At 48.1% G+C, this 19,319-nt stretch overlaps 1 protein-coding gene across 1 annotated transcript in view; it reads left to right on the forward strand.

Annotated features, from left to right (window-relative positions):
* SLIT1 (slit guidance ligand 1) overlaps positions 1 to 19,319 on the forward strand; it is a 170,617-nt gene that overhangs the window by 16,954 nt on the left and 134,344 nt on the right. The window contains exons 2-4 of the mRNA XM_041746170.1: positions 5,980 to 6,051; positions 8,338 to 8,409; positions 13,314 to 13,385. Of these exons, the coding sequence (XP_041602104.1) occupies positions 5,980 to 6,051; positions 8,338 to 8,409; positions 13,314 to 13,385 (216 nt within the window). The remainder of the gene's footprint in view (positions 1 to 5,979; positions 6,052 to 8,337; positions 8,410 to 13,313; positions 13,386 to 19,319) is intronic.

Genomic DNA, 19,319 nt, shown 5'->3' on the forward strand with positions numbered 1-19,319 from the left:
TTTAAGAAATCCTTGTGTGTTTTTGTTTTTATCTTGGTAACTTCGCCTCAGAGGATTTTCTCCAAAACCTTTTACCACTGAGGCTTTTCTTTCAGGGTAAGACCACACAGGAGCTGATGGATATCAGGGCGATTTGCCACTGGAGTGTATTTCCTTCTGGGGGAGAAGGATGGATGCACACCCCTCACTTTTGGAAGAGAGAGAACTGTCTTAGGCCATCTTCCCTGGGCCTTACCGTCCTGGCACCTGCAGGGCATGGGCAGCTGCTGGCTACCCCCGGCTCAGTGGGCTGCCTGTCCTGCACCAGCCTGAGCGGAGCCTGGGGCACTGTCCTCCTGGTGGAGCCATAGCCCTTGAGGGAAACCTCCGCAACAGTAGTAGCAGTGAATTAATCACAGCACATAATACTGATGCAAAGAGCCCTTGTGTGTGCCAGGCATTGCTCTCCGTGTTTTAGAAATATTGTCATTGAGGCACCTGGGTGGCTCAGTTGGTTAAGTGGACGACTCTTGGTTTTGGTTCAGGTTGTGATCTTGGGGTCCTGAGATCAAGCCCTGTGTTGGGCTCCAGGCTCAGTGTGGATTCTGCTTGAGATTCTCCCTTTCCCTCTGTCTGCCCCTCTCTAAAATAAATAAATAAATAAATAAATCTTAAAAGAAAGAAATATTACGTTATTTACATCTCACCATACTTCTAAGAAGTAGTTACTGTCATTATCCTCATTGTGCAAATGGGGAAACTGAGGCATAGAGCATTTAAGCAACACACCCAAGGTTACACAGCTAGGGCAGGAATTTGAAGCTGGACAGTTTAGGCACAAAGGCTAAGCTCTTAGCCACTAGGAACACACATGGCTCAGCTGGCTGAGGACCCCCTGATGTTGCCGGTTAGGCAGAGCACATGGTCTTTGTACAGAGCCCCAGTGTTTCCTACCCAAAGCCTCCAAGTTGTTTCTCATGAGCATTTGGGGTGAGGGGTGGGCTTGACAGAGTTGGCAGGAGGCATCATGATTGGGGGGAAAGAACATGGAATCACATCCGCCTGGGTTTGATCGCAGCCCTACCCCTAGTTAGCTAAGTTGCCCTGGGCAATCGCTTCACCAGGTCTGTGCCTCAGTTTTCTCGTTAGCAAAGTGGAGAGAACACGACTCACCTCACTGTGAAGGTGAGGATGGAGTGAGATGAAGGGTGTGTGGAATTAGGCTCAGAACCTGCACATAGTGGGTGTCCAGGGGTGAGGAGAGGTGGATGTAGACTCTGGTGGCGAGAACCTCAGGGAGCCTGGGTAGCTCTTGGTCAGGGTTCTTCCTGGAAACCAGGCCTGGAACTGCACTGGAGGCCCACCCCATTTGGCTGGTCTGGCTGCAAAGGTCTTAAGGTCATAGCAGCTTCTCCCAGCTTCTTTTTTCCCCAGGCAGCTCGCTGGGGAGGGAGTCTCCATGGCAACACTCAAGGACCACCTGTTGGAGGAATCAGGCCCTGGAGAAAAGTGACCTCCTTGCCTCATTCCCGCAGCCTCTGCTGAGGTTTTGAGGGGAAGTGGTCGGCCCACGTTGGAAACTCGGTCCAGATGGGCTGCTCTGCAGACCGAGTGAGGGTGGGCTGCCCAGGGGAGGTCATTTCCTGGGCCCAAGTGGTGACAATGCCTTTTTAGCAGCAGCCCTCTGCCCTGGTGCCTGATGGGAGTTGCCTCTGCCTCCTGGTCTGCCTCCAGAGTGCTCTCCCCTGAGAGGAGGCACTTGGCTCCTGGGTTAGAGAGCAAGGCTGATGGGATGGGGTGGGCAGGGGCCTGTGGGCTTAGGTGTCCGTGGACATTCTTGTCTGGAAGCAGCAGGGCCTCCTGAGAGAGAGGCTATATTTGCCTCATTGTTTGCCTGTCTATCCCACGTCTTTTCTTGCATAGGGGTGGAGTGGGGTGTAGGAAGTGAGGAGGTGAGGAGGGGTGGGGAAGAGGGTGGGCTAAGGGAGGGGTCCAGAGTCTGAGCAGTGGGGCTGGCACAAAAGGGTGAGAAGAGAGGCATGTGACTGTGACATGACACCAGAAGTCCCTGTGAGCCCTCCATCCCACCCAGACCCACCTCAGGGAATTCCATCCTCAGGGATTCCTTCCTGACTTCCATGTTGGGCCTTGCCTTGTTCAGACAAATCTTAAAGTTTCTCTTTGCCTCAGTTTTGTTGTCTCTGAAGTGAACAATTATTGAAGTCAATTGCCTTATATGTGGTTGCCATGAGGAGGAATGAGCCAATTGTCAGGTCCTCATGACTTGTGACTGAGTAATTCCATTTCTAGGAATGTATTCTTTCCACCATACTTTGTGTGGTGGTGTTTATAATTGAACGATATCAAAACAACTCAGGTGTCCAGTAACCAGGGATCAGGGAATGCCCCAGTAACTTGATAGATCTAAATCCAGGGATAATTGATGACCAGTCAAAAATCATCAGTGGGGAATGAACAGGGTAGAACCTTGTGGAAGGAGTACATACCATGTATATCTCAGTCATCCTCATATCTTCAGGACCTTGCAAAATGCTTTACAAACAGTAAGTCTTCAATAAGTATTTATTAAATTATTTCAACCATTTAAAAATTGTGTCCAAAGAAAACAGGGTTGGAAGAAACTATTCCAAAATGTTAACAGGGGTTAATTCTAGGTGATGAATTTATGTGTGATTTTTTTTTTTTATTCTTCAGAAAATTGAAACAATTCAACAATGTATACGTATTACTCTTTATTTTAATTTTTTTCTTTGAGAGAGAGTGTGCATAGGTGGGCGAGGAATAGAGGGAGAGAGAACCCCAAGCAGGCTCCACACCTAGCATAGAGCCCAATGTGGGGCCTGATCCCAGGACCCTGAGATCTTGACCTGAGTGGAAATCAAGAGCCAGTTGCCCAAACAACTGAGCCACCCAGGCACCCCATATTACTCTTTTTAAATGCAATAACTTGAATATTACGTTGCTTATAAAATATAGATATAATTTAAAAATTCAAACAGTGCAGAAAAGTGTACAAAAGAAACTAAAGTCACCATTTAGCAGTTATAGGCATGAATATGTGGTAAATAGCCACCAGGGACCTCGCTCTATGCACATAACAGGATGGACATGCGTGGGATTTTGCATTAATGAGCTCATAGAATACAAGCTCTCTTGTGATCATTTTACCACAAACTGTATCATGGACATCTTTCCCTGTCAGTACAAACTGATTTGTACTCTTTTAAAGTCTACGTAGTGGGCAGCCCGGGTGGCTCAGCGGTTTAGCGCTGCCTTCAGCCCAGGGCCTGATCCTGGAGACCCAGGATTGAGTCCCACATTGGGCTCCCTGCATGGAGCCTGCTTCTGCCTCTGCCTGTGTCTCTGCCTCTCTCTCTCTGTGTCTCTCATGAATAAATAAATAAAATCTTTAAAATAAAAAAAATTAATAGACATCAGAGCAACACTCGGTTGACCTTCCAGCACATCTGTGAAACCAAATACTATGTAGAGTTTTTTTTTTTTTAAGATTTTATCTATTTATTCATGAAAGACACAGAGAGAGAGAGGCAGAGACACAGGCAGAGGCAGAAGCAGGCTCCCTGTGGGGAGTCTGATGTGGGACTCGATCCCGGGACTCTAGGATCATGCCCTGAGCTGAAGGCAGACACGTTCAACCGCTGAGCCACCCAGGCATTCCTGTTGACATCCATTTAAGTTTAACATTTTTGCTCTTGTGATCAGTGCTGATGGATCTTTATAATCAAAAAATTAAAACATTCAAAAATTCCTTCTGGTTTTGGGTTTGGGGATGAAAGTTTTGGCAGGAAACCAGCTCTGCTTGCAGAGGGAACCAGTTTGAGGGCTTGTTGAGGAAGTTCTCGATGCTTGAGGCACGACTGTGTGCTGAAGGGGTGGGTTGGGGTGCAGTGCAGGTGAGGCCGAAGGGTGGCTATTTCAGGAAAGAATGTTTGGTTCAAGAAAAAAGACCCTCAGGTTGAAAAGAACCTGTCTCAGGTGGAGAGGGCCTCCTCACAGCATCTAGGGTGGGAAACAGCTTGGTCTGGGGTACTCCTCAGTGGCTCCGTTTCCTTAGAGAGGCCTCAAGCCCCTCTGAGAAATCCTGTTAGAAAAGAGATGAGCAGGGAATGAGTTTTTCCAGGTGCTCCTCAGGATCAGGAGCCAGACTCAGGGGAAGGGCAGCAAGACTGATGGGTTGAATGAGTTATCAGCTTGTTACCAGGCTGGCCTGCTGGAAATAGCCTGGGCCCTAGGATCAGACGGCATGTCCAGAACTCTGCTCTGTCTTTGACCAGCTGGTGACCTCTGGAAGACACCTCACCTCTCTGAGGCACAATTTCCTCATCTGTAAGGTGGGTGCTGTAATTACTTTCCAGCCCCTTATGAGGCTGGAACACAGAGCCTGGTTTCTGGAGTATGTGAAAACTAAAATATGTGGTTTGTTTGTAGTAGATGCAACTCTAGATCATTGTCTAGGCCAAACACACTTCCTACATGCTTACAGGAGAGGGACCTTGCTGTTTTTCAAAGTAGCTGGGATTTGGGTTGACCCATGTTGGTAAGTGAGGAAGCTGGGCTGCAGGGGAACATTGTGTGTGTGTGTGTGTGTGCGCGCGTGCGCGTTTGCTTGTGCCCTTGTGTGCATGTGTGCGCTGGGATGGGGGTAGTTACGTTGTTGCCAAGCACATAAGTGACTGTGACGTGGTGAGAAAGTGGAGGAGGTGGCGTGGATGTGAACACGGAGCTGCCACAGGGAGACCGATGAAATGCGGAGGTGACAGCTGGGTGTGGGGCAGGCCTGATTGAGATTTGCTGTGTGAGGCCTAGTAGAAGAACTTTCTGGGGAGTGTAGTAGCTGCCTCCTGGGAGCACCTGCTTTTCCAAGGCTGCACTAGCTCCCTGTGAAGAGAAGTAGCCTGGCAGAGGCAAGTGAGCTTCCCTGGGAGGCTCAGCAGGGGCCAGATGGCCTTAAAGGTGGGGTCCCTGTCCAAAGTGCCCAGGTCATGGTTTGATAGGGCCAAGGAGGAACATGTGTAGCCTTGGAAAGGGGGATGGGCCAGAGGCCAGGGTGGTGTGGGGGGAGGAGCCCCTGCAGTTCAGGGCTGGCCTTGGGATCCAGACAATGGGCCCCCTCCCCTCCTTGACCTTGCCCTCCTTCCCTGACTTTGTGGTGGGCTCCTGCCTGCAGACCTCCCTGGCTCCCTGGCTCCTCTACTTGCTTTCACAGGCCCCTGTGATCTGGACTCTCATTCCCCCAACCCTGCTTCCCCCAGTTCCCGACGCCCAGCCTGTCTCATCCCTAAGCCCCCAGATACTCTGGGGTGTTCTTTCCTGGAACATCCACCCCATCCCTCTCACTAGGCACATCTGCCTAGTGTTGTAGGCCTTAGCTTGAGTCCCACATCCTCAGTCTCCTTAAAATGACCCACCAGACCCACCAGGCTCTCTTCTGCTCAGAATCTGTACAGCTCCAAGGAGCCTGTGCCACGAGATGACAGCATTGGTGTCTGTAGGGGGCCCTTTCCCAGCACAGGCCATGCTCTTTACTGGTTTAGGCCCCATGCTACCCAGTGAGATAGTCACAGTTTTTATCCTCACCTTATAGATGGGGGGATCCTCTTGAATAGCCTCCAGTTGGCTAGTTTACAAATTCCTCCTTGCATGAATGTCTTGGCTGTCCAATTAGCCTGAGCTCTTTCTGGGCAAAAGCCATGACTTCGGCTCCCACAGCTCTCCCAGCAGCAAGCCTGTGCCTTGTGCATTTCCCTGGCTGGACGTCTGCTGCAAAGATGGGCCTCAGCTTTTTGGGCCTTGACATAGACTTGAGGGCCCCAGGGCTTGGCTGGGAGGCACCCAGCCCTTGGTGAGATGACAGGCTGGAGTCTGGTGGAGAGGGAATGTGGAGCTGAGCCCTGGCTTGGTGGCCTGCCCTGGGCATCTCACTACTATCTCACTATTTCATTTTCTTTCCTCCACCAGGGAACTCAATGGCAACAACATCACTCGGATCCACAAAAATGACTTCGTGGGGCTCAAGCAGCTGCGAGTGCTGTGAGTATGGGCTGTAGCCCCACTTGTTACCTCCCTCCTGCCCCCTCCCCCCTTGACCATGGCCCTGTGCATCTGAGGCAGAGCCATAGCTGTGGGTTGTAGAGTCATAGGCCACCATGGGCCCCTCCCTGTGGAGTCAACCTTCGGAGGCCCTGAGGGAGGTGGAATGGAAGTCATGGTGAGTCCTGAGCCCGAGCAGCCATGACCTCGTACATGGCTGAAAAATTGGGCATGGCATAGGCACCAGTGGCTGCTGCCTAGCAGGACCTGGGCTGGACAGATAGGGAGTCTTGTCCTGGAATGAGGGAAGACTGGTCGACCGTGAGGAAGCTTTAGGTCTCTGGCTTAGTCTGCTGGGGCCACCAGCACAAGACCACAGACTGAGTGGCTTAAACACAGAAACTTATTATCTCACAGTTCTTGACACTAGAAGTCTGTGATCAAGGTGTCATTAGGGTTGTTCCCAGTGAGGCCTTTCTTCTTGGCCACCTTCTTGCTGTGTCTTCACATGTCCTTTCCTCTGTGTATGTATAGAAAGAAGTCTCTATGTCTTTTCCTCTTCTTTTTTTTTTTTTTTATAAAGATTTTATTTATTTATTCATGAGAGACACACACACACAGAGAGGCAGAGACACAGGCAGAGGGAGAAGCAGGCTCCATGCAAGGAGCTCAACGTGGGACTCGATCCGGGGTCTCCAGGATCACACCCTGCAGCACTAAACCACTGCGCCACCGGGGCTGCCCTCTTTTCCTATTCTTATAAGGATACCAGTCCTATCAGATTAGGGCCCTACCCTTTTGACCTCATTAAATTTTGATTACCTCCCTACAGGCTCTGTCTCCAAATCACATTGGGGGTTAGGGCTTCAGTGTGTGAATTTTGAGGGGATGCATTTCAGTCTATAACAGTCTCCATAGTTCTTTGGATGCTGTGCCTCAGAAAGACTCCCCAGCGAGGCCACAACTACCCCTGACTCACCCATAGGTGAATGGGGACAGTTGAGGATAGAGGTGGCTGTCCTCAGGTGCCTGACAGTAGCAGATATTGGAGGTGGCAGGTGTGGGCTCTTTTGGGGTTGACCACTAGGCACCAAAGGAGCCATCTGCAGCATTTCCCTTGTCAAACTGGGCAGGGGTGAAGAGTGAGGAGGGGAAGGAATGGATCCCTTCATCTCTTCCTTGGTCTGTGGCCCTCAGACACATGCATACATTCTGACACATTCAACATCAGACAATCATAGGGTCCTCACTCCCTACTTCCAGAGTAGTGCAAGGGTCCTTGGGCTGTAGTTTTTCAGAACTACTTTGCTGCTTTGAGAATCTTTGGTGGGGCTGGGGACTCTCTATCTTCTCTGGGGTCATAGCTGTCAGTCACTAGGCAGGGGTCTCTGCTGCTCTAGAACCCACTGACCTTTAACTCCTTCCCAGGCTCCAGGAATCTCTTCTGAATCTGGGAAAACCCTCCCTCCCTCCTGGCATCTCTCACCCACCCTATCCTCCAACATGAGTTCCTTAACAGCTCAGGCTTTTGGAAACAAGGTGGAAGAAGAAAAGTGTGTGGTTGAAGTTTCTGCCCCCTGCACTACCCCAGACCTCATCCTCTGAGGTCCACGTGGGACCTTAAGCCACCTGCTTAAGAATGGACAGGGGAGAATGAGGGGAGAAAAATACACTTGACCATTCAAAAATTACCACACAACAAGCAAACTGCTTGCCAGCCGGATGTTCTGGGTTGTAGGGAGCGTTGGTGGTGAGGAGGTACAGTCTCATGGAGCCAGGTGATTGAGTTGGCAGCAGATGGGGCCAGGCGGTGTAGGGGTGCAGGCAGAGGGGGTGTTGTCTGCCAACTGCAAAGTGTGTTTGCTTCATGTGTGGGCTTTGCCCAGTTGGCACAGACTCCCCTCCCCCTGTTACTGACCCATCCCCCTGCTCTGCCCCTCGGACATGGGCGGAAGGAGGGCACGGGTGCCAGCAGCCTGGAGTTGGCCCCTGCTCCCTGGGTCCCAGTTCCTGGAACATGGAGCGGTGGCCTGGTATTCTGGTGTGCTGTGGCCACGGTGGCTGCAGAGAGGTCTGCATGGGCTCAGGGGCTGGAAGTACATCTTGCCGTCAGGGCTGGGTATGCTGAGGATATCTGTTGGGTTTGTGGGGCAGTTTTGTCAGCTCAGGCCAAGACCCGGGTCTGTGCATGTCTCGGGCCTTGCTCCGGCTTCACTGCCTTGCACCAGATGTTGCTGATAGTCCTTGTCCAGCGTCCTGGAGCTGTCTTTGTCTCTGCTTCCTCAGGCAGCTGATGGAGAACCAGATTGGAGTGGTGGAACGGGGGGCTTTTGACGACATGAAGGAGCTGGAGCGGCTGTGAGTATCTGTGGGTGCGGGCTCAGGGTGGAGGGGCCGTGCTGAAGGGATGCAACAGTTGAGCCTGGCAGCAAGGGCAATGTGCAGGGAGGGAACCGCATGCCCCACCTGCCTCCCACCTGCTGCTGGGAGCCAGGGGCAGCCACAGCCATGGAAGTGGTCACAGCATCATCACAAGGTGACGGCGAGGACAGTGCAACTAAATGCAACTCTCTTTGTTGTTTTTGTCTGATAATACATTATGGCAAAAAATCCATGCAGTACAGAGGAAGTGAAATTCCTTCCTATAATCTTATATGCTGGGTGTGACCACTGTCCACACTACTGTTTGTGTGGCAGGAAGGAAGAATTTATGTGCCAAGGGGACTGTCAGGGAAGACCCAGTGGCCACCTGTGAAGCTGTGTCTTGGGTGTTCAGTGCTACAGTACAGAAGCTAGAAGGTGGAGATGTTTTTGATTTACATGATTTGCTCCATATAGGGCTTTTGCATTTGAAAATGGGTCTTGATCTAGTTTTGCATTTCAGATTGGCAATAATGAAAAAAAAAAAAGGGGGAATGTGGTATGAGTGAGGTGAGGGGTCACACATTCACAGGGGTCACTGGTTTCACTGTTTTGCTTTGGTTTGGCTGTCAAAAGGTGCCAAGAGTCCTTGAGTTTGTATGCTTTGAACCAGAAAGTCCATTTTACTTTAAGGAAGGAATCAGAGATGTGGCTAAAAATTAATATGTCAGGATTTTCTATGCACATTATTTAAATACAACAACCAAAAAAATGGAGAAAGCCATTCTTGTGGAGACACAGGATATCAAGTCACATTTTTGAAGAATATTTAAGGCCATTAGAATGTTCTCACAATATAATATTACACGGAAAGGGCAGGAAATGACATATTTAAATCACATCAACTTACATGTATATAGAATACAGGAGGAGAGAAATAATTGGGAAGATTAATTTTCATTACATTGAGTGGTGGGATATCAGGTAACTTTAATTTTACTCTTTGGGCTCATGTTTTTTATGGTTTTTTTACAGTGAGTTTATAAGTATGATTATAGCTACAACTGATTGCCTTACTCTGTGCCAGGCACCAAGATAAGCTCTTTGCCCCACAATATCTCGTTTAATCCTGAAAACAACACTGTTCAGTGGTATCTTACAGATGAGAAACTGAAGTGCTTGGAAATTAAGGCACTTGTGTTATTAAGTGATTAAGTACAGAAGAGGGAATTAGAACCCAGATCATTTTGCCTCCAAAGCCTGAGATCTTGATGACTATGACCTAATACCTCACTATTGTCTTTTACTTCAAAGGAAGTAAGATATAAAATAAAGGGAGGAGAATATGGGTATCTCCTTGCCTTCCTGCAGCCTGGAAGAAAATCAAGTGGTCTTTCTTTTGAGTTCTTCATCCAGGCCTAAAAGTGAGTGATAAGGAGCCTGCAGCTAGAACAGATGATTAGTGCTGTGTTTGTTTTCTTTCAAAGGCTCCGAACAAAGTACATATTCCTGACCTGGCTGTGAGGGCCTGATTGGGACTGAATCCCCCTGCAGCTCTAGCCTTGGTGCTGCCATGCCCTGCAGGAGGAGTAGGAGTGGGCGGGGCCTTCCTTGTTGAGTCATGACTTGCCCCTGTAGAGTTTGTCCTTTTAGTTCCTTTCTTCTGGGGCAGGTTTTCTCCCCAGCAAGTTCATAGCAGGTGGTCCTTCTTGGGGTTTGTGACTGCCATGTCCCTGAGGCTGTCAAGTGCTTACTGCGGATGGCTGGCACCCTCTCCAGTGGTAGATCTGTTAATCGTAAAAGTTGGGTAAAGCAGGCAGTCATAAAAACCACACATACTCTAGAAACATTCCATTTTAAGCTCAAACATGTAAGTGTGCATTTATTGACCCTCTTCCCCCACCTTTTTTTGCCAAGTCTTTTCTTCTTAGTATGAGACTGGAGTTCTATATTGTTTTCCTTGCCTCCACTTCATACAAATTACTTGCTTGTGATTTTGGTTTTGGTTTCTTTAAGGTGAAGTGAGGTGTTTAAAAGGCCCTTAGAGGGGCACCTGGGTGGCTCAGCTGTTGAGCATCTGCCTTTGGCTCAGGGCATGATCCCAGGGTTCAGGATCGAGTCCCAAATCAGGCTCCTGCAGAGAGCCTGCTTCTCCCTCTGCCTATGTCTCTGCCTTTCTCTGTTGCTCATGAATAAATAAATAAAATCTTAAAAAAAAAAAGGCTCTTAGAAGCAATTTGGGTGAAGAATTCTGAGTTGCTTCTCTTTTTTGAGATTTTATTTAATTTTAAAAATATTTTATTTATTTGAGAGAGAGAGAGAGAGTGAGAGAGCACAGAGGGGCAGTGAGAGGGAGAAGCAGACTCTCTGCTAAGCAGAGAGCCTGACTTGGGGCTCGATTCCAGGACCCCAAGATTGTTACCTGAGCCAATGGCAGATGCTTAACCGACTGAGTCACCTGGGCAACCCCTGAGTTTCTTTGTGACCCTCCTCCTGCCCCTGACCCAGTTTTTTATTTAATTCAACAGCTCTTCAATGAACAGCTTTTGGTTTATTGACTTTCTCCAAAGAGTCCAATTTAATTTTCACAGAGATGGCCTCTTCACATAACTATAAGCACCTCTGGTGTAGAGAGGTTTGGGAACCAGACGTACCTGGCTCTTGTAAGTGGTTACTGCAGACTCAAGTACAGAAGTGGAAGTGTGCAAGCCCTCTGGCCATGAGGGTCAGTGTGTCCTGGGCACAGAGGGAGTGTGGGATGCTCAGCCACCCTATGCCAGCTGTGGGGCAGTTGGTGTGTAATGTGGGGGAGAAGCTGTCTCCAGAACCTGGCTCTAGTACTTGGCGGTCATGAGGGTGAGTCACTCACCTCTTGACATCCCAGTTCCTTCAGCTGTCACAGAGACAGCTCAATAGAGTCCATGAACATTCAGAGCACATATAAGAGCCAAGCCATGTGGCAAGATGGTAGCAGTAAAACTTGCCCTCAGTGTTATTGCAAGGAAGAGACAGGAGGGTCTGTGCATGAATGGAAGCCGTTGTTGTCATACTCAAAAAACAAAACAAAACAAAACAAAACAAAACTGCACCTGTGCATTCTGCTTTCCCTCTGATGGTAAGATAATGTCTCCAAAACACTTGTCCCAGTGCCTGGCACATGGGGAGGGCCAATGGGGACTGGTGACCACTACCACTGTCACTGTTCTAGCTACCATGCTCCTTCACCATGCTGGGCCCTCCTTCAGTGTCCTTTGGTTTTCTCCTTTAAACTGGCTGTTGAATTTTTTTTTCCTCTTCAGTGTTTTCAGAAATTGAAGCTGGAAAAATGAGAAAGTCTTGGGGGAAAACAAAACAAAACAAAAACCAGTGATTACCCGGCAGTGTAAATACAGGATTAATTTATTGGACAAGGTTAAGGAACTTGGGGTGATCTGATGTCCACTCCTGTTGCTTTAAGGATTATATTGGTGGTCCCTTTTTTCCCAAGGCAGTGATGTGTTTCCCTAGGAGCCTGCCCTTTTGAGTGAACTTATTCCAGCTGGTCTACTTGTCTGTGCCATGCTGGAAAATGGTACCTTTCTCACGTATCAGATGAAGGGCGACCTTCTAGGAGGTAACCATAGACCAGTTACTGTTGGCCACAGACAACTTCATTACTTCCTCCCCCCCACCCCCTCGCACTTACCCAGCAACAGAAAGCTTTTGCTGAGTTGGTTTATCATCATCTGGCACTGTTAAAGGAGATGGTTGTATGAGATCCAAACTGTGCTGTAGTCTGGAGGGCAGGGGGTTGGATTTTACTGTTGCTTCTCTAGCCTTGACATGCACTTGGGGATCTTGCTGAAATGCAAAATATGAGTCAACAGATCTGAGGTAGAGGCTGGGATATTGTGGCTCTTATCAACTCCCAGGTGAAGCACTTGCAGATTCAAATGGACAACAGCATGAGTACCAAGGTTCCATACTTGTAGGTGTCACACCCTGGATGGGCTGGAGTCCTGTACTGCAGTGACAGAGAAGTAGTTGCTGATGGTGGCAAAATGAGTCTGGTTAGGTGTCATGGCTTTCCTAGGACACATCTGGGTTCTTTATAAATTATATCTTCTTGTCTGGGCCACATCCAGAACCAGACTTACTACTCCTGCCTGTGTTTATAAAACTGAAAAGTTGTTCTGTCCACCAGTAGAGCAATTAGAAATGATGGACATACTAGTCAGTCACTAAAAGTAAAGGAGTTATTCTCTATTGTTTAGCATGAGGAGACATCCACAAATTGTTGAGTAAGGAAAATGCAGGTGGCCCAATACTTTTTCTTTTGTTATTTAAGGTTTTTAAGGAATTAAGTATGTGTTTTCATAGATAATAAAAAAATCAATAAAGTTATTTTCATTTTGAAAAAAGACCTAAAGCAAATAATAAAAGAGAACTAAGTTGCCACTGAGTCAAATGTGGATGAAAGCAGTGAGGAATCAGAACCAGGGGGCTGGTCTTACCCATTAGGGTGTATCTCATATTTCAAATATAGTCAGGTGTTCAACCCATAAGCCAAGATAATATTTCAATCAGTGCCTTATGAATTACAGTGGGTCTTGCAAATGTAACATGATGATGGCGATAAGCATTAGGAGGAGACCATTTAAGGCGTTTACTGCCCATCAGCTTCTTGGCCAGGAGCTTCCACAAGTAATCTGTGCTTGTCCTCCCCAAGTGTTGGATGGTGAACTCCCACTTTATAGAAACTGAACCCCAGAGAAGGTCATTTCCCTGGGGTTACACAATGACCTTTTTAGGATTTGAACCCTGTGCCCCTATTGCTCCAAACCCAAGGAGTTCTGAAAAGTTTTTTGATTTCCTGGACACCGAGGCACCTTCCAACTCTTCCTTTCTTCTTTCTTTTTTAGACGACTGAACCGGAACCAGCTCCACACGTTGCCAGAACTGCTGTTCCAGAATAACCAGGCTCTTTCGAGACTGTGAGTGACACTGTGGCCAAGGCTCTGTGTGTGGTCTTGTCCCTCACCCTGTGGGAGGGGCAGTGTCTGGTCAGAGTGCCCATGACCTCCAGCTCCTCACCCATCAGGAATCGTGCCAGGCATCAAAAGCCAGGCCCTTTCTCTGGAAGGTGCTGTGCAGTGTGTTTCTCTGTGGTTGCACCTGCCAGAATCCACAACTCATTCAGTGCTGTGTGTTGCCCCTGACAGTGCGGGTGTGAGAATGTTCTGGGGCAGGGGCAGGGGGAGGCATTCTTGTCAGCCATGATGCCAGGCTTTCCAGGGTTGAATATTTATTCATTCAGTGAAACCCTTCTTGGACCTATTTCTGTTTTCAGATTGGAGTAATGAAGTCTGGAAGCTTATCCACCATAGCATAAATTCATACTTTTATTTGCTGTCAGCATACTTCTTTCAAACTTAAAGGGTAGTCGCTAATTCTGCTGCTCTATGATTTGCTAAATGTGGCTATAATTGTTTTACCATCTATTTCATTTTGTGGGATCTTGGGCTGGACAGGATCTCAGAGATTATCTAAGGAATCTCCTCTGCAGTTCCTTAGCCTGTGGTCCTTCAGTCTTTGCTTGGCTACTTCTAATGATAGGGAGGGAGTTCATTACCTCCCCAGACAGTCAGTTGCATTATTGGACAGATTTGCATATTAGAAACATTTTCTAATTAGATTTGAGCCCTAAATCTGTTTCTCAACAATTTATGTTTTTTTAGCTTTGCTTTCTGTAAATATCTAGAACAACTATGTACTCTTGTTAGATTTAAAAAAAAAAAGATTGATTTATTTATTCCAGAGAGAGTGAGCACACAAGTGGGGTGAGGGGCAGTGGGAGAGGGAGAGAGAATCCCAAGCAGACTCCACGCCGGGACATGGTTTTACTGCTGAAGAAAGTCAAGACAAAAGTCAAGGCTGGAGAGGTGAAGTGACCTCCTCGGGGTCAGTAGTAAAGCCCCTGTTGGACTCCCCACCAGTGCTCTTCATGGCTTCATATTTTACTGGAGAAAAGTGGTTCTATGCTTTAACAAATATTAGATAACTGGATTTTATATCTAAAGCGTGGCACAAGGAACTCCATTCAAAGAGTGGAAAAGCCATTGAAGAGGACAGAAGTCGGCTTGACTCCTGGGCTGGGAACCAGGGGAGGCAGTGGCCTTTAGAACCACTGGATGTCCTCACCCCTGCGGCCTGGGGTTGTCTTGGGGAGGGGGCCAGTCACCACTGAACAGAGGGACTTCCAGGATAAAGGCCTGCCTGATAGAAGGCTTAGTGGTTCTTTGGGGCATATTTCCAGGCTCTAGAGCCAGAACCTTTCCCCTGTGCCTGTTGTTTTTTCTCTTTTAGGCAATTGGTCCCTAACTCTTGGCAGGAGATGTTTCTTATCTAGGAGCATAGCCGGACCTGGTGGAGGGAAACTATTTTCTCTAGCTCTGCTTAATATGTCTTAAGCTCATCTGTAAGTACCAGTGTGCCAGCCAGCAGGACTTTGGGGAGGACTCCTGTGCAGTGTCCCTGCTTACGTCAGGCTGGGACTTGAGTTCATGACTGGGCCCAACCTGGTTCAGGGCAACCTGGCACCCCTCCAGTGCAGGCCATCTCAAAAGAGCACATCCTGGGGGAAATGGTTACACAAACCCTTTTACTGATCTAGTTATTTGTCCCTGGTGTCTGGCTCACTGAGTTTTTTTGTTTTGTTTTGTTTTTGTTTTTACCTTTGTCATTGTTATAGGGAAGGATGGAGGAGCAAGTGCTTAAAGATTTATTTGCTAATATTCTTTGTCTTACCTCCATCCTCAATCTATTGACTTGAGCATCTGGCATTGCCAGGCATCTCTGTTAACTCTCCCAGTCCACTTGGTCTGGCTGGGGAACACTTGGGCACTTCCAGTTCCAGAAGCAAAAACCCCTGCAGGCTGGTGATGTTAAGAGTGATCAGGTATTGTAAGGGAACAACTAGAAGACTTACAGGTTTCTTAGGACAGGAAGTGAAATATTGCTGGGACCAGACTGAGACGTGAAGGGTGTTTGCAGTTCTTTCTGAATATCTAATTATTGTCCTGCTGCTCCCTGCAGACCAGTGTCCTGGGCTTATGGGCAACATCTCATTTCCGCCATGATTTTGGTTAGCCTAAATGCATACTCCCCTCCTCCTTCCTGTGACCTTAGAGTTAATCCCCATGTCTCAGGTCTCAACCCCAGATTTCTGAGGAAAGAACCTGATTGGTTCATCTTTGGTCATGCAGTCATTCCTGGGCTGTGTTGGGGGTTTGTGGGACTGCCTGGTGCAAACTTAATAGGGACCCCACTCCTCCTCCAGGAACTAGAGGGGGACTACATTTGCTTTGGAGGCAGGGTAAGAGGGGAGACAGGGCCTGGTGCTTCTGGTCTCTCACCTGTTGACCTCCTCTCTGCTTTGAGGGAATCCGTTGCTAATCCTTTCCACCTGGAGCAAATCATGGACTTTCAGCAGAGACCGTTATGCTAAATCAGCATGAAACAGGTTTGACAGAGACCAAATGCGTCGGTAAGGTATGGTCACAGAATGTGTCAGGTGGTGCAGTCCATATTTAGGCTGACTTTGTGTGTGTGGCTGCCAGATGTTAAAATCCTGTTACTGGCCATTCTGCAGTTGTATTTCTGCAGAAATACATGTTGGGTTTATCTGTCCATTTCATTCTCCTTGTGGTACCTGAGGCCTAGAGAAGTGACTTGCCTTGGACCACAGAGCAGTTTGGTGATAGGGTTGGAATTAGATACCAGGCCTTCCAGAGTCCTGAAATCTCACATTTGGGGATCTAGCCTAAGGGAATAATAAAACGCAAGCACAAACATGTTCACTGCAGCATTATTTAGATTTTTGAAATATAAAATATTCCTATTTTGATATATAGAATATGCCTATATTGAAATATAGAATATTGATTATAGAAATATATGTCCAGCTTTAGGGGAACAGTTAAGTAAATTATGGTATATCTGCTTGATTAAATACTTATATCATCATCAAATGTGTGGTCTTTATGGAAGATGTAAAGTAATGCAGATAAATGTTTGTGTTATCAAAAGCCAGGATAGGATGCAAAATTGTACTGACAATATAATCACTAAATAAATCACTCTAAAGAAGGCATGGAAAAGACTGTGAAATGCCAACGGGGGTTGTCTCTGGGTGACTTTTTTCTTTTCTGTGTTTCCCAGATGTTCTGTAAAAAGCATGTGTGATTTTTATGGTAGGAGACCTCCCAGCTTTTACAAGTGCTGGAAAGCCTCTGTGGTTGGGGTTACAGTAAGTGCTAGCTAGGTGACGTTGGAGGCCTTCCTCTAGCCCCATGGAGCCCTATTTTGCTCTTCTATCAGATAAAGAAAATTTTGGCTACCTCACAGGCTGTTGCAGGGATTTGAGGAAGTTGTAACCCACTCCCCTCGCAGGTGTAGACTCTGTGGCCTGTAGTAGATGCTCAGGAAATGTTAGGTGAATCCACATGAGAATTGCTTTGGAGGCGGCACTACAGCCTCCAAGCTGACCCTGTACTGGAGCATTTTGTCCACTGCTGGTGGTTCATCTGTACCTGTCTTTTATTTTTTTTAAGATTTTAATTTATTTTTCGAGAGAGCTAAAGAGAGCGAGCATAAGCATGAGTGGGGCAGGGGCAGAGGGAGAAGCAGGCTCCCCACTGACCAAGGAGCCTGATGCAGGGTTTGATTCCAGGACCCCGGGATCATGACTTGAGCTAAAGGTAGATGCTTTACTGACTGAGCCACTCAGTGCCCCATTCAAGTCTGTCTTAATGTAGAACCACCCCCTTGATTGGCAAGGACCTCCCGCAACAGGTTTAAACTTTTTCTTTTCACGAGACGCTGTTTCTCATGAGGTGCACCTTGCAGAGGTACCCTAAGGGCTATCGAGGGAGGCTAGTGTGCTCACCAGCCTGCAGATAGCCACTTAAATGTGGCCTGGGACAGTCATTGCACAGGCTCGGGAGTTAATCTGCCTTTTGTACTTGTGGGTACTCTCCTGGGCAAGCATGGAGCAAGTAGATGAAGTCACCTCAGAAATACTTCTTAGGGCCCTGGAGTTACCTGTGTGTTCCTTGCTTCCTTGGAGATGCCTCCATTGAGGGTGAGCCCCGAGTTCCTGATCAGCACCCTCACTCCATCACCTCTGTAGAAGAGACCGCCTGCCCACCTCTTGTCTGCAGGTGGAGGGAGTCAGGGCCCTTGCAGAACTGTGCCTATCCTGTGATGTCCTCTTACTGCCTGGGTCTCCCAGGACTGCCACGAAAGGTCTTAGGAACCACAGTTACAGTAATGATTAGAACAAGTGGAAGGTCATTCTGTGCCAGGCTCATGAGAGACAACCTACAAACATTATCTGATTTCATCATCAGACCTCTCTGAGGTCAGCATTTTCCCCATTTTACAGATGAAGACATGCCAGCTCAGAGGGTTTGTGATATGCCTAAGGCGCTAAGCCAAATTTGAACCCTGGTCTCTCTGATGCTAAAGCTCATCCTTCCATAGCTTTCATCCATCCTCCTTCACCTATCCAGCCTCTACTCACCATCCATCCACCTCCTGCATTCCTTTACCTACTTATTTACCCATCTACCTACCAATCCTCTCAACCCCATCAACCTGTCACATACCCACACCCCACTCAGCTGCACTCCTGCTTACCTATCTACCAGCTCACGGGTAAACCCACCCATCTGCCCATCTCTATACCTGTACCATTCCTCCATCCTCCCATCTCCTCCCACCCATCCTCCCATCAAACACACTCCCACCCACCTAATCCATCTGCCTACCCATCCATTCTTCCACTCATTTACCCTTCAACCTCCCTCCCCCTATCCAGCTCCCCACCCATCCAACTTCTCCCTACCCATGTACCAATCTACCTATACACCTATGCATCCACCTGCCCACCCATTCATCTAACAGTTACCCACGGCCTCATATGGGTGAGGTGCTGTTCTCGGTGCTGAGAACACTTGGACTGGGCTGTATAAAGCAGATGGGTAGGCACTGTCTCTGCAGGAGGGGAGAGTTTATCACCAGTGCTTTTTGAGAGCTATCTGCTAGTCTCTGACCAACAGCAGGATGGAGTGGGTGGGAGAAGATTCTTCCCTGGCTGGACCCCTGTCTCCTGCCAGGGTGGTTATATCCTGGTGGCAGGTTACTTGGATTTGGGCTGAACTTTATCACCTGACAGTCAATCACAAGAGAGTGTGGAGATGTTTCGTGGATGCACACAGGGGTCAGACATATTTGAACCTGACAGCTTCTCTTACATAGTAAAACCCAGTCTCCATGTGTGTTTGGATGTTGGAGCACAGTGAGTGGCACCCTCTGTGCCTCTGTCCTCCCCGATCTGGGGAGGGGTCTGTGCTGCTGCCCTGCGATCCCACCTCTCGTGGTGGCATTCCCTTCCTCATCCAGAAGCCACTTCTGGAAGCCCAAACCCAGAGGAACTGGGCTTCTTTTTAGCCTTGAAACCAATATGCGTCCGGACAAGATCAACCTTTTGTGTCTCTGCTGGACCTGGAAGGGGTAAGGATGGGTGATTAAGGGCAGCAAAGGGCATTTATTTCCCCTTATTTATATCCCTGCTGTAAGGACCAGGATAGCTCATTAACAGGGCCCTGGTGGCTGGAGAGGCGTGGATGTGATATTCTGCAGGAGTCCTGTTGAAGAATGCCTGACCCTGCTGACCCCGTCTGGAGCTGGGTTTAATTAAACTGTCAGCACTGGTCAGAAGAACAAAGCCTCCCTTCCAGTCTTGGTCCCCAGCCCCCATCAGAGGCGAGAGGGCATTCTCTGCTGAAATGAAGAGCTGTTAAAAATGGATCTGTCTTGCCTCCAAGGGAAATTACCCGAAGCAGGAAGGTGACCTCGCTATTGTG

This window comes from Vulpes lagopus, chromosome 2 (genome assembly GCF_018345385.1).
Source record: "Vulpes lagopus strain Blue_001 chromosome 2, ASM1834538v1, whole genome shotgun sequence".
In the NCBI taxonomy this organism is placed as follows: Eukaryota; Metazoa; Chordata; class Mammalia; order Carnivora; family Canidae; genus Vulpes; species Vulpes lagopus.